Source organism: Alligator mississippiensis, chromosome 3 (genome assembly GCF_030867095.1).
Source record: "Alligator mississippiensis isolate rAllMis1 chromosome 3, rAllMis1, whole genome shotgun sequence".
NCBI classification, from domain to species: Eukaryota; Metazoa; Chordata; order Crocodylia; family Alligatoridae; genus Alligator; species Alligator mississippiensis.
The window spans coordinates 260,646,436-260,662,238 of record NC_081826.1 but is presented as its reverse complement, the minus strand read 5'-3'; the positions used below and the strand labels follow the sequence as shown (position 1 = coordinate 260,662,238).

Below are 15,803 nucleotides of genomic sequence, written 5' to 3'. Positions count from 1 at the left end.
TTAAAATTTAATATACAGTAAGTAGTATTTAAACTGAATAGGAACACCCCCCCCCCACACACACACACACTAAAAATATAGTATGCTAAGAATGAGAGAGTATATTAAGCTGCTTAATTTATGAAAATATTATTTATTTGCTTTGCTTTGCTTTTCAAATAAACTAGATATCAGAAGTATTGTTCATACTGGGGAGGGGAGAAACTAGATTTGAAGGCTGACATCTCTAGATTTTATTCCATCTAACGGAAAAATTTTCTGCTGCTTTCTTTTGAATTTTAATTACTACAGTCATTTCTTAGATTTCTTTTTTGTAGTAAATATTCTGAATGTGAATGGGAGAGCGCTGTTAAATTGTCCAGAAGAAGGTTAATTGTAGTCAATTTTTAAGTACTTACTTGTCACGCTTCCGAAACATTTGGTTTTGGTTTAGCAAGAATGCAGCTCCTTTATTAAGTAATTTGATTTCTTATGTTTGTCACTACTATTATGTTTACATAAAAGCCACTTCAAAGATGGAAGGCAATTATGATTATGAGGGTGATTAAGCACTCGAACAAGCTACTTAGAGAAATTGTGGACCCTCCATCCCTGAAAACTTTCAAGAGCAGGTAGAGAAACAACTGTGATGGTTGTCAGGGATGATCCTGCCTTGAGCAGGTGGCTAGACTACATAACCTCACGAGGTCCCTTCCAGCCCTACTTTCCTATGATCATATAAATTCATATAATTGGAAGGGGCTTTCAGGGTCATCTGGTCCAACCCTTTGCATGAAGTTACTCCTAAATCATTCCTGACCAATGTTTATCCAGCTTCCTCTTGAAAATCCCCAGTAGATATAATATAAAAATAGTGTATAAGAATAAATATTAGTTATTTTACACTTAAAGAGGATTTTACTTTTTCTAAATTGAAAACAGCATGTATTAAGAGATCAATTTCAGTGTATTCTGCATGTGTCAACTGTTTTGTCTTGAACTTTTTTATATCCCAGGTCTGTTCAGATTATAGTTTCAGTAGCCTTTAGAATCAGGCTGTGAAGTGAGGAAATTTGGGTTCTCTTCTAAGCTGTTCTGTTTACATGCTGTGAGATGTTAGGCAAGTCACTTAATTTTCTGTGCTTCATTTTCCCAGTCTGTTGTTTGATAGTAGTCTGATACGTAATACTATCCACAGAAGTGCTATGAAAATTGATTGAAGCTTGTAAAAGTAATTCAGTATTTTCAGTTGCAAGTTGGGCATTTTAAATGAGTAACTTTGAAGTGTAATGTAATTTGACTGGAGATATCCAACTAATGTGCTCCTCTAGTTGGATAGGAGTCATTGGAAGAAACTGCAAAATAATAAAATTGAAAGTATTTTACTTGCCTCAAAACTTTAGCATAAGGTGGAAGAAGGGAGGAATAAGATCTAATGTGTGGGAAGAAAGGGAATGAAAATAGTCAATAGTTTCCCTGCATGAAACTAGCTTAACACATGCATTCCTAAATATGTATTCATGTGTTGTTCTGTGAATAAAGTTGTCCTTAGAGAACTGAATTATTTCCAGAACATTTCCACTTACTTAATTACTTGCATGCATTAATGGCACCTCCAGAGGCTCATGCACAAGCAGGGCTGTACAAGGCATTGTATGTAGAATACAAAATAGTCCTTGCCTTAAAGAGTTGATAGATTTAAATAAACAAGTCAGATAAAGGGCAAGAGAAGGGCAGGGTTATTCCTCCTTTGCAGGTGGGAACATGAGACGTAAAGAGTGTCATGCCTGATGTCATACAGAAAGTCTTTATGAACATTTTCCCTCCATTCCAAATTAATTCAACACATTAACTGCTAGGTTGTTACTAGGAATAAACTACAGGAAGTAGTATGAGGAAGGTTGAATCTGATGAACCAACAAAAGTTAAATGCTTTCCTCAAATATCACCTGACTTAAGTTTAATCTAATCTTGCAAAAGTCAGTCCTTTTAACCTTTCAAGGAGTACAATCTATCATATTAAAACATGAGGGAGTGGAATTGATTGTTTAGTAAAACTAGCATTATCTGCCAATTTCCAGTAGCAGGAGTATCTAAAAATATACTATAGCAAGGTAAAATATTAGTGCCACTAGTAAAATGGAATTTAATGGGCACCTCTATAGGGGACAAAATAAAATGCTTCCCTTTTCTACCATGGGTTATAATATTGTTTCAGTAGTTGTTCCAGTTGGAAAGATAATGAGACTATGGATCTCTGCAGGCAAAAGTATTATCATCCCCTTACCTCTGTGAAATATCCTCTCAACTCTGAAATGTCATGAAGAATGGAAACCTGAATCTCTTAGCAGAAACTTTTTTAAAGAGCAGGTTAATGTTTTGTGAATTGCTGGAAAGCAAAAAAGTCTTAAATTTTAAACCCTCGGGACAATTTTAGCTAGGAACAATTAATTCTATGATGTATTCATAAGTCACAGAGGGCACAGGTTTGTCATGAAAAATATCAAACTACCATGCGGGCAAGGTTCTTTGAGTAGATGTGATATCTTTTATTACACCAACTGAGCAGTTGGAAAAAAGTTCTTACCAAGGTTTCGGATGCAGTCACCCTTCTTCAGGCATAGGGAGTACTTTAGCTTCTCTCATTTCTTGGAGTCTCAGACCAGCAGAGACTTCCTATGCCTGCAGAAGGGTGACTGCACCTGAAAGCTTGCTAAGAACTTTTTTCCAACTACTCAGTTGGTCTAATAAAAGATACTACATCTGCTCAAAGAACCTTGCCTGCCTATGTCCTTAGACCAACACAGCCAGCACCAAAAACCCCTCAAACTACCATGGATAATTTTACAAAACTAATAGTTCTGTATTACCCACTTGCCTAAAGGAGGAGGAAAATGTTAAAGGGTTCCTCTCCCATCCATTCCACTATTATCCATCTTATCCATCCATCAGTTGTAGCAAAGGGTAGTCGAGAAGGTGTACTGTCTGCGCTGGTGAATGTTTGCAAAGCTGTTTTAATTGCATCATCATCTTTTTGTCTGGGAACATATACAGCTGGTATTATCTTAGTATCTGATCATGTTGCATCTTTCAGAAAGAAAAAATGTGACTAAATAGTCTATTCATTGGTTAGACGTTCTGTGTGATATTATATTGTCAGTATTATCAGAAGAATGAAATTCTCAATGTTATGAAAGGAAATCTGGGGAAGAGAGAGCCACAAATAAGGTATCTTTTATGTATATAACTTCAAGTAAATAAATCTTGTAAAGGGTGACTAGCCTGCTCACCTATTGCTAAGATTACTGCAGTGGGATGGCCTCTACTTCCAAGGTCTCACTAAGAAAATAGATTGCAACTCTTCAGTATAAATATACAAAATATTTTCTAAATATAATTGAAGAAGTAAAAAATTAACTCTTGTTGATGCTTGTATTGATATAGCATGGAAAGGTCCCAAATTAGGACAGCCATCAAGATTGGCACAGGGCTGCTTAAAAACATAGGAGGCCTAGTCCCCACCTGTCAGGCTTGAAATTTTAGGGTCTGAACCCACACCCAACAATGTCAGTAGAAAGGCTTTCATTGAGAGCCTTATAAAGTCCTAATCCAGGAAAACACTACTATCATACTAATATAACTAGTTACATGGTTGGGCCCTAAGAGAAAAGTATGCAATTACAACTGATCTTTTTCAAAGTGCCTCATCTAGTAAGATAGGCAGACAAGGTTCCTTGGGTGAATTTGATATCTTTTATTAGACCAACCCAGATAGTTGGAGAATATTTATTAAGCAAGCTTTCGGGTTCAAAAACCCTTTGTCAGGCTAAGGAAGTTTCAGCAGTTGGTGTGTGCTCTTCATGGATGGAATGAAAAGACTCTTCTAGTAAGAGGCTTTTCCTGGAAACATTGTGCCTTGTTTTGCAGTCAGCTGTAACATATGAGTATTTTGATGGCAGACAATGAATTTTTGTCCTAGGCTTTTATCAGAGGAACAATTCTTCATTCTTCTAGTAAGACCATCAGCCATCTCAAACAGAACTCATTGTACTGATTTATATCTTAGGGAGATTTGGGTCCTGTTCAAGAACTAGTCGCATCTTAATTCTGTTACTTTTCCTACCGTACCTGATCCATAGCTTACTCACTTGAGTCTGTATTGAACATCAAGCAGGCATAAAAAAAATTAAGCATAATAAAAAACAATACTAGTAAGCAGTTTGACAATATCAGTTATACTTTATTAGAAATATAGTTGTCACGTGTCTTTTTATTTACATTCCTCTCTTACTAATGCTGTCTCATTTGGAAAGTGCAAAAAAATGCAAAAGTGCATTTTGTTTGAAAGTTATCCTCCTTTTTCTTTAACATTTAACCCTAATTTCTCTAATGTGTTCTTTTTTATTTTCCCATTAGAGTGACCTCAGTTCTGTGGTAATTTTTATTTATTTTTATAAATATGTATGCTTTTTTAAATGTCTCTTCATCTCTGTGCCTGTTATTAACATTTTTTATTTTAAAACCATAAATGATAACGCAATGTTTGTTCTGCCTATCATTAACTGATATTTTTCACATCCATACTTCTTTACATATATGTACAGCTATATTTAATTCTTTAAAGCAGTTAGCTCTTTCTTTAATACCCATTGTTGAAACTAGAATTAGAGGAGACCTTATTGGTGATGGTCAGTTTACAAAAATGTTTAGGTGTCTAGTAGAATTATGATTGTATTTATCATATTTTTTTAATCAAACCAAACATTTCTAATAGCAGCTCTTATGTTTGGAGAAACTGAGCTAAAGAGTTGAATTTTTCTCTTTTGGGAGAATACCACTTGTTTGTATCTAGATCTTGGAAGTGGTTGATTTATAATCTCAAATTATCCATTTATTTAATCTTTAAAAAATCCTTTAGTCCCTGGCTGGTGGAGACGGTGGGTTTGAGGAGAGAGCACAAAATGGAACTTGTCCTCTTTTATGCTAGCTAAACTATGCTTTGACACTTTTGATTGCATGCATTGGTGATTTAGTATGGTATTTCTGCAGTATGCTTTCACTTTAAGGTTTAAGACATGCGCTGTGTTTAAAACAGACTGAATATTTTATAAGATCCTAAAGTCTTTTTAACCTTATTTATTTTAGAAGTCTTGGGCTTACTATAAAACTAACTTGCTTTTCCATTGTGCTGCTAATTTATCTTTTTCCCTTCAATGTAGCTCCTTCTAAATTTCTGCTGGTGGTTGTGGCATTTAAAAAAATCTCTGGTTTAAATTTGGGTAAATGAAGATTGTAAGCAATGGATTTATGGGATAAAGAAATACATTTTTTTTCATTAATTAGTTTCCAACAGTATCAATTTTAAGCCAGTTCACAGGATTACTTGGATGACAGACTACTGCTAACTCAACACATGCTACTGTATTTATTACCATACCACATGCACCATTTGCCTGCAAACTAGCCATCCATAGTTGGGGTGCTTCTTTTAAGCAACAAAACTGATTCTCACATTGAAATGAAGGCAAAAGAATGCTGGAGTGGCAGCACGGGTTTGTACTCAGCACCAGCTCAGCCAGGGCTGAATTCTTTGGCCACATGGAGCAGGAGCAGAGTCTCCTTGTCAGCATCACTTCCACTTCCCCTTCCCTTTCCTTTCCCCTGCTCTAAGGCCAGCAGCTACAGATTTAACCCCCTCACAGCTGCTGCCAAGTTGGCAGTTATTGGCTGACCTCCATAGGGAGAAATGGTAGTAAAGCTGGCACCAGTCTGTGACAAAGAAAACTTTGGAAAAATCCTTCCTCCCTCCACCCCCCTCCAATTTCATTCTGCCTTCCCAGAAAAAGTGTATGACTTTGGGCAGGGCAGGGAGGCATGTGATATGCTAATAAATATGCTAGATTCTGAGGGCAGAATTTTACTTGAGCATATCTTACCTTTTCCCACGTGTTATAGAAAGATCCAAGACCTATGGTACTTGCCCCAGCCCAGCTTCTGCTTACATCAATAATTCACATTGATTTTAGCTGGTCACCTAATTACAAAAAGGAGTTGCTTATTGGTGCCCCAGACATTGTATCTAGTAAAGTGAGCTTTCCAGCAGTTGTTTAATGCTGAGATTTTTAGCACTCCAAGATAGCTTCATGTGTCTGGGATTCTACAGGATATGTAAGATGAACGTGGCCCATGGTTCCTTACTTTCTCAGATGAAGCATGAATCCTGCCTTTCATGATGACAGGATACCTCCACCTGAACTCGCACAGTTCAAGCTGCATGTATAGGCAGATCCAGGATTTTGAAAAGGGGGATATGGTAGCAGCAACTAGCACTTCAGGGATGTTTGCACTCCCCCTGCACCAACCCCCTTGTACCACCACCTGGGTGGGCAGACCTCACTATGGGACTTTCTGAAGTCTCCGAATCGGGTAAGAATTCACCACCCTGCTGCTCATGGCGCACTCCCTTCCCCTCCATGCTCAGTGGTACCTCTCCTCCCCTTCTCTATTTATGCCTCTGGCCACAGGAAGGAGAGACCCACCTGCCACTGCTGTCCCAACTGGGGAGCAGCTGTGCAAGGAACTCGGCTAGGATAGGGACAGCAGTGGTAGCAGACAGCTTCCCCTTTCTGCACCTGCTCCTGGGTTGGTGGGAAACACCTAAGAAGGATGGGCAGGAACGGGGAACCTGCCTGCTACCGCTGTCGCCAGCTGAACTCAGTTTCTCGTGCAGCCTCTCCCCACAGCCTCAGCTGGAGCAGGGCAGGAGTGGCTCTGGGGCTCTTCCCACCTTTGAGACCACTGAGCACAGCAGCAGTGGTGAGTGGGCCTCCTCTTCTGCATCCAGAAGCATAAATAGGCAGAGGGAGGGGAGGTTTTGGGGATGGTCTGTACCTGCTTCAGGGCCTGAAGTCCTTGGCTGCTGCTTCTGCAGTGTGGTCTGGACTCTGCAGAGGAGCCAGGTGTCCAGAGCCACCAAGCTACACTGTGGAAAGGAGGATATGACAGAGCCACTGGATCCACTCCAACTATGTGCAGCTCATTTTCCTGTACTAGAACAAGTTCACACATGCCAACCTCAAATTAAGTTCACTGATATCTTGCATTTTTTATGGAATGCTTTGGTGCTAGAGCACCAATGAAATTGATAGATTTGCACAATGTTAGCAACCATAGCATGATGCAGTTTATCAAGAAAGAAGACTGGATTGCTTTGTGGCTAGCACAACTCAAAGTAGTTATGCAAATTCATATGACATCTTTCTTACTGTATTTCATTGCAATAAATAAATGTGTGTGAATATTCTTAATTATATTTGTTTGTTCTACCTAGCTTGATCCACCAGTAATCTTGCATGGCATGTCCTTTAATGTGCATTGCAATTTGCTAATCTTTACCTCACTTGGATAGAACTTGAGTTGTTGATGAAAGCCTTAGGAAGTTATCATACAACATCTTGTAAAAGAATAGTTGGAGCGAGTATAACTATCCCACATCCATTGTTTGGCAAGGTATCAGTTGACTAACACTTTGCTCCTATTAATTATATTGGGATTAAATTTTTTTTCCTTGCATTAATTACTGTAACTTTGATTTGCAGGCATGAACTAATATACATTTGATGTATTTTTTCAAGCAATAAGACTGAACCATGTTTAAAATTCTAATTGCATCTTTATAAATTTGCTTCTCTGCTTTTTTAGACAGACGAAGTATTTTTGGAAGCTCAAATTCAGAATATTACAACCTCTCCAATGTTTATGGAGAAGGTTTCATTAGAGCCATCTATTATGTACAATGTAGCAGAACTAAATACTGTCAACAAAGCTGGGGAAAGGTAAGTTTTTTTTAAATCACGGAGCATATAGTTCAACTTTAAAACTATGATGCTCTATTAAGTAGCTTTCTTAAAATAAAAAGTATGCTATTAGCATAAAGTGAATAGTTGTAACCCCATTTGTGAACCAGAAGAGAGTTTAGTTATACCAAGGATTATTGAGTATCTACCATGGCATGTGGTAGGAAATGAGGAAAGGTGCTACACAAGTTTTCAAATAATACAGGAAGTTGGTGGTATCCCAGACGTGCTTCTGACACTGTAAACAAACAAACAAACAACCTTGAACGTGTTACTTATTAGGCCTGTGTGAGTTGGCAGCGATCTGATCCACCTTCGGATCCAGCCGCTTCAGACCGGGTTTCTGCCTTGATCCAGCCCAAGCAGCTCCAAAGCTTCAGAGCCACCTCAGAGATCCGGCCATAGGGTATAATGGGGAATCAATGAAATATCTATAACTTTGTTGTTTTTTGTCTGATTTGGATGAAACTTGCAGGGATGGTAGCCTCTACTGAGAGCATGAAATCTGCCAAGTTTCAAGAAGATCAGTGCAGGGGTTTGGGGGGAACTGTACCCCAAATTCTTGAAAGCAAAACTCCTGTCACATCTGTGTTACAACACGGGTCAAAACTGCAGGGCTGGTAGCTCTAGCTAAGGCCACAAATCCTGCCAAGTTTCAAGGAGAGAGGTGCAGGGATTTGGGGGGAACTGCACCTCAAGCTGCAGACAAGCAAAACTCATGCCATGGGTGACAATGTGTGTGTTAAGGCGCAGCGGGGTGACAGCTGCAAGGATGGTGGCCCCTGCTGAGGCCACAACACCTGCCAGCTGTTGAGATCGGTGCAGGGGCGTTCTGGGGATGTGCACCCCTAGCTGCTGACAGACAAAACTCCTGCCAAGACTCTATTGATTCTTTCCTCTCCTTAGCCTGCTTTTGTAGGTGCTAATTGATGCTCATTAAGTCGTTATGTAGTAGCTAGGTCCTTTGTATTGAACTGGTCCCTGAGTGAATCATGACTGATTGACAAGGTTCTTTGGGTGAATCTGATGTCTTTTATTTGAACAACTTAAATAGTTGGAAAACAATTATTAAGCATGCTTTCAGGTTCAAAAACCTTCCATCAGGCTAAGGAAGTTTCAGCAGTTGGTGTGTGCTCTTCCTGGATGGAATGAAAAGTAAAGAAGCCAGGGGCTGGGCTGGTATGCATACAAGACAGGTAGTCAGTGAAAATGTAGATGGTAACTGGTAACACAGTAGTTTAGCAGCCAGGCCTGCAGTAGTGTCTCCCAGGCCTCAAGACAGACACAGTCAGTCCCACAGCACCCCTGTCACAAGTTTTGCTTGTCTGCAAATTGAGGGGCAGTTTCCCCCCAAACCCCTGCACTGATCTTCTTGAAATTTGACGGGCTTCATCCTCTCTGTGGAGTCTACCACCCCTGAAAACTTCATCCAAATCGGACAAAAAACAACAAAGTTATAGATATTTTATTGTTTCCCTGTTATACCCTATGGCCGGATCTCTGAGGCGACTCTGAACTGCTTTGGGAAGCCTAACGAGGCCAGCGCTTCGACTCAGATGTGCTGCTTCAGACCCCGAAGCTTCTCCAGATCCAAAGCTCTGTTGGAAGCCTCGCACAGCCCTATTACTTATTTGATATGTGTGTGGTAAATGGAGCACTGCTGTAGATACTTGTTTGAACTTAAAATGAAGCTAGTATTTAACACTGTTTTAACAATGCATGATATTTGAAGTGTTCATAGTATTCTTTCCCCCCCTAAATTCTGTGCAAAACATGTCAAACTAAATTAAATTAAATCTCCCTCTCAAAACTAGTACTAGTATCATCCAAAGACTGTTCGTATAGAAACATTGTCCAGAAATTAGTGGGCAGAGGATAATAGACTAATTTAGCAAAACTGATTCTCCTTCCCAATACCGCCCCCGTGTAAACATGCTCCTGAAGCTTACCACATTACAACTATATCACATTAGTACTTGAATCATGAATCATTCTCTGTAATTGCTATATTTTGACACCACCTCAGTCTGTTTTGCTTGTTTTCTTTTCTTCTGTAAGGACAACTTTTAGCCCTAAATGAAATGCCACATGAAAGGCAGGGTAGATTTGCATCTTAGACCAACAGACTTTGGCTAGTTTATATCTGGTCTATAAGGTGCAAACCTACCCTGCCTTCCATTCAACTTCAGACTAACATGGCTAATTATAGGCATGTCTGTATGTTCATTAATGTACCATAATTGTGGCACATTAAGTTAGTACCCGTTATTAAAGGTAATACAGGTATTTATTACAGATAAATTACAGGCATTACCTGTAATAACGGGTACTACCAATTATGATACATAATTATGGCACATTAATGAACATGTAGACATGCCTACAGTTAGCCATGTTAGTCTGGGCTACTGCGCATTAGCACAGATTAACTTTTTGTGTGATGCTTAATGCGCAGTGGACTAAAGCTACTGTACATCAACATGGTTTTTGCCACCCATGCTAACGCATAGTAGAATTAGTCCAGTGCTCATTAAGCATCTCATGTAGGTGTGCCCTTTGTCTCTAAAATGCCACAGAAAATATAAATAATTATGTGAGATTATTGTTAAATACTAAAACAAAGAAAACTGTTGATACCTACTATTTGAAAATTGAGGTACAATCTCTCTCTCTCTCTCTCTCTCAGCATTTCTACTTTTGGCTCAAGGACTTACTTACAGCCTATGGATACTCGTCAATATTTATATTGCCTAAAACCCAAGCAAGAATTTGCAGAAAAAGCTGGAGTGATTAAAGGTGTTACAGTAATTGGTAAACTAGATATTGTGTGGAAAACAAACCTAGGGGAACGAGGAAGGTTGCAGACCAGTCAGCTCCAAAGAATGGTGAGTTGTCATAATTTGGAACATCCATTTTCAAAATTACTAAATACAAAATCTGGATACTTATGCTGTGACTAGAAAAAATTGTTTACGGTATCTGTCTCTTCACTGAACTCCTTACAAATTCAACATCTTTATATTTCTTCGCACACATTCAAGAAAATTAAAAAGAGTGGATATTCTGAGGATATTTTCAGTGAAGTGTGAAAAACAACGTTCCCTGAATTAGGTGAACAATAACTCTAACTCTCAAGCTTTTTGTTTGTGAGGTAAAGTTCCTGTCAGTCTGTGTAATAATTTTGCTTTGCTTGGCATGTAACATGGCTATTTTAATGACATCACACAACAGTGGAGCATAAATTTAGAGGCACAAGAATAAAACATTTAATTTAGCAGAGTTAGAAGAACTAATTTCTTGAATGAAATGGGTCAACTGCAGTTGCCAGCAAAGCTGAGGAAGGAGACAAGCAGCCTACAGTAGTGGAAGAACAGGTTAGGGATAACTTGGAACCATTCCATTTCTCTAAGCTGGCAGAGCCAACTTTGTTGCAAAAAGGCTGATATCATACTGGGCTGTATTAATAAGAGTGTCATTTTGTAAATCAGGAAAGGTGATTTTCTTGCTCTATTTGTCACTGGTGAGGCCTCACTTTGTAAGTACTGTGTCCAGTTGTGGGCTCCTCACAACAAGAAATAATTAGAGTCCAGTGGAGAGTGACAGAAACAATCAACTGGAGGCCTGGGAAATAGGATTGATGAGGCTAAGCTGCAAGAACTAGAATTACCAGGTTTGGAAACAAGAGAAAACTGAGCAGGGATTTGGTAAGTCTCCAAAGCCAAAGGGTGGCTTTGTGGAAGATGGAGATAGTTTAACCACAATACTTTTTTTCATTAGACATTCTCTGTGATGACAGGGGATGGGACAGGGAGCACTGGCCTTAAATTGCAGCAAGGGAAATTTCAGTTGGATGAGGAACTTCCTCAGTTTGTGGGTGGTTAAGTATTGGAACAGGCTGCCAAGAGGCTATGGGATCTCCATCCTTGGTTGTTTTTTTCGAGAGCAGGTTAAACAGGTGCTCAGCTGGGATGGATTAGTCAGGGATAATCCTGCCTGGAGCAGGGTGTTGGACAAGATGACTTTGTGAGGTTTCCTTCAGCCCTACCCTTTTTTTTGAGTACACTAGAGTGCAGTTATTGCTTCCAAAAGTCTTTTTAAATATGGCACCCGCTATCACCAGGGATCCTGGTTTTCCCTGATAATCACAAATTCTCTGATATAAAACCCCCCAAATTCATGATTAAAATAAAAGGCCCCCCAGCCCTGCCTGAAGGGGCCCACTGCAGGTTCAGGCTCCTGCCCTGCTGCCCTCCCCCCAGGCCTCTGCAGGCCGGCGTGTGCAACCCACTGCTGCAAGGAACAGTGGAGCTGCACTGGGATCTCCTTGCCAGTGTGAGTATCGCCAGGGCAGTGGGGGGGAAGCAGCACGGGGCTGTGCCACTCACTGCAGCCTTGCATATGAAGGACATGTCACCCAGGGCAGGGGGCACTTGTGCTCTGCAGATCTGTGCACAGGATGGGCATGGGTGCGCATAGCCTGCTGCTGGCTCAGGCTCCTGCAGTGCTGCTGTTCCCCAGGGCCTCCGCAGCCTGGCGGGCATGACCCAGCACTGCAAAGCAGAGCATGGCCACACAGGAAAGCTACTTGCTGCTATGAGCTCTGTGCTGCGTTGGTAACATGTTCTTTGCTCGCAGGGCATCGGTGAGCAGCACAACCCCTCACTGCTTTCTCCACGCATGGAGGACGCATCAACAGGGCAGCACGGAGCTTGAAGTAGCAAGGAGATCCCTGCGTAGCTCCACTGTTCCCAGCAGCACCCAGTTGCACACGCTGTGCTGTAGAGGCCCTGGAGAAGGCTCAGCAGGGCATGAGCCCAAGCCCACAGTGGTCAGCTTGCCCCCACCCCTGCCCCAAGCACAGATCTGGTGGGGCACAGGTCTCCCCTGTCCCTCTGGGAGTGTGCACAGCAGCAGGGAGCTGTCCCTGACCCCCGCTCCCCAAAGAAGCTGCCCACAACCCGATCCTACTTCCTGCTGGGGCCCTGTGGCCATGCATTGCAGCCCTGGGCCCCTAGCCCAAAGTACCACCGGGCTGGGCAGCATTCCTGCCCCCACATCCCCTTACCCCCAGCTTACCTGTGGGAGCTGCTCTTTCTTCAGTGTGCCTGGGCCCATATGCATATACATACACATGGTGCCCCCTGCAGGCTGGAACTCTACCAGCCTCCAGGGAGCTTTTTGCAAAATCCATGGGTTTCTCTGCTAGAATGAGAAATCTGAATTTTACTTGGGCGGGGGGCAGGATCTGTGTTTTACTCCATTTTTCCATGGGAACCAAAACCCAAATCCCTGGTTATTACATAGACGTACTGTTTAAGAGCATATGGATTTACACATGCTTCCTTGAATAATAAAGATAACTTATACTCCTGTTTTGCCTTGCAGAGCCAACACAGGAAATTATATTCTATACCTCACTTTATGCCTCTAGTTTACAATTTTTTTATGTTCTGTAAGGGCCAGTCATACAACTGTGCAGCATCAGCTCATTATAAGATGCTCATAGTTCAGCCCTGACACCTTTTCTATTGATCAGTCTGTCCACATCAATTCTCACATGATGAAATGGGTTTTGACCTACACTCTTGAGGGATGAAATAATTTCTACTTCTTTTGCCTTAGTGTCTGCCATCTGAAGATCATAATACTGACCTACTTTGTAAAGTTTTTGCATCTGTTAAACAAAAGCGCTCTGCAACTAAACTGGCATTGCTAGAGTGATGTTGTAGCCGTGATGGTCCAGAAATTAAATGAGGCAAAGATTTTATAGGGTGGTATCTTTTATTGAACGAAGTGCATCATTGGGATAGAGTTAGACAAGCTTTTGAATGCAAGTCATTCACCTAAAGAAGAAATGTCTTGCATGGAAAGCTTATCTAATTCTCCCCTAACTATGCAGCTGGTCCAATAAATAATATTGCCCCAAGAAATTCTTGGACAACATTAAAACTTAACAGCACCACTAACCTTCAGCTTCGCTAGCAATCACTTAAAATACTATGTGTTTCTGTATCTTCTCAGGCCCCAGGTTACGGTGATGTCAGGCTTTCCTTGGAGACAATACCAGACACTGTAAATCTAGAGGAACCTTTTGATATTACATGTAAAATAACAAATTGCAGGTAATGATATCAAGTGACTTTTCTTCAGTTTTGAATGGAAAGGTTATTTAAGTCCTTGCTGTCACCTACAGTGAACTTGAACTATGCATCTGGACAATGGGCTAGGTACAGATGTTCAGGGAGGCTAGATAGTGTTAATAATGGCCACCTAATCTAACTTAGTTTGCCCAAGTGTGAACCTAACTAGGGATTTAAGTGCAAATTGTACAGAAGTTCAAGAGCATTAGATCAGTCTAAAAATGGCTGATCCAGTCTAAGCTAAGTTGGACTGTCTTGGAGGGAGGGTTAAATCATGGCTGGAGAAACAAATCTAGCTGAAATTCTGTAGTTCCCAGTGCAGGCCTGGGACTAGGAAAACCCAACCACTGGCTCCAGCTCCTGGGCTGCACTTTTCCAACCACTTGCCCTTCCCCTAGCAGTATTTTTTTGTTATAGCCCCTCACTCCTTTCCCAGACAGACAACTCCCCACAAACCCACCAAACCTCCCCCACATCCTGCAAGGTGCTCCTGGTGCCAGTTTTACTGGCATTTGCCAGTGCCAGCAGCCAATCAAAGTAAGGTGGGGTGGGGGGAAGCAGGGCCTGGTTGTTCATCTAGGGGTGGAGGGGCATGGAACTAAAAACAGCCCCTGGACCAAAGGGGGAAGTGTCCCCATGATCCCCATGGATGCTTCTACTTCACCTGATCCTGCAAGCAGACCCCACCAGCTCCCATGGGTTCCACTAGCCCCTGCCCCGCCATCCCTCCAAGCCCCCCATGGGCCCTGTTTGCTGCCCCTGATCTCTTTCAAGGCCCCTCTCCATCCCAACTTACCTGGGTATCTAAATGCCCTTTAACATCCCCAGATGTCTGTACACACCCTTTTAGACCAACTTCTAAAAAAGCTGAAAGGTTTGCCAAATATTGCTCCCTTGTGCTATATCACTTTGAAATGTATCATTTTAGTGAGAAATGATCAGAAATAAATATGCCAAGGGATTAACTTGGTACTGCTTGGTTTATGATGTTGCCAGAGATTGATGATGGAATGCCTTGAGATTTAAATGCAGTTTTGTATGTTAATGCATGTTTAACAGTGTAAGGTTACAACACATCTTAAGTCTTTTAGTCTTAGATAGGCTTCAATTAACTAGTAGTAACTTCCTTAAGAATAACATTTTCAGTACTAGTTTTAACCTCCACATAGTCTGCAGCATCCAGAATCGCCATGGGCAATATCCAGGTGTTGCTTTTGAAATCAAATCTTTATCCAAATCTTGAATATAAAATTTTCTTTTGACTTGGTGCATAGCAATCTTGTTACAAGCTTGTGGAAGTCACTTTTTTAAATAAAGAATGTTGTTCTGGGTATTACCTGAGGAAATGAATTAGACTGCATTTCCTCATACTGGTAGGCTCATCCCTAATGTAATCAATATATTAATATTCAGCAGAGTTACTGTCTTGTTTTGCAATTATGTAATAATGACTTAATTGCAGCAGTTTGTAATCTTAATTTTTTTTAAAGTATTTTAGTCAACGATTAGTTTCTGATGAGCACTGGTATAACTATCAAGCTACTGTACTAAAATCTTCTTTGAGTGAGAACAAGGATTTTTCTTATTCTTTGGTTTCCTCTAGCAGTGAAAGGACTATGGATCTGATACTGGAAATGTGCAATACTAATTCCATCCACTGGTGTGGAGTTTCAGGAAGGCAACTTGGAAAGCTACACCCCAGTTCATCCCTCCATCTTGCACTTACACTATTGTCTTCAGTGCAGGGACTACAAGTAAGACCTCACTGTTAGCAATACAGTCTTGTTTATAGAGTGTATATTTTATAACAGCAGTTCATAAGTTTATT

At 40.8% G+C, this 15,803-nt stretch overlaps 2 protein-coding genes across 5 annotated transcripts in view; one reads left to right on the top strand and one right to left on the bottom strand.

Moving 5' to 3' along the window:
- Nucleotides 1-15,803, bottom strand: part of SGTB (small glutamine rich tetratricopeptide repeat co-chaperone beta) — a 73,080-nt gene that overhangs the window by 18,114 nt on the left and 39,163 nt on the right. The window lies entirely within an intron of this gene.
- TRAPPC13 (trafficking protein particle complex subunit 13) overlaps nt 1-15,803 on the top strand; it is a 41,469-nt gene that overhangs the window by 21,612 nt on the left and 4,054 nt on the right. Inside the window, exons 8-12 of one of the 4 annotated variants that reach the window (XM_006259065.4) lie at nt 4,396-4,413; nt 7,681-7,814; nt 10,522-10,720; nt 13,857-13,957; nt 15,582-15,729. In XM_006259065.4, the coding sequence (XP_006259127.1) occupies nt 4,396-4,413; nt 7,681-7,814; nt 10,522-10,720; nt 13,857-13,957; nt 15,582-15,729 (600 nt within the window). Of the gene's footprint in view, nt 1-4,395; nt 4,414-7,680; nt 7,815-10,521; nt 10,721-13,856; nt 13,958-15,578; nt 15,730-15,803 lie in introns of all 4 variants that reach the window. The other 3 variants (XM_006259064.4, XM_014594080.3, XM_014594079.3) reach the window with 3 other exon arrangements.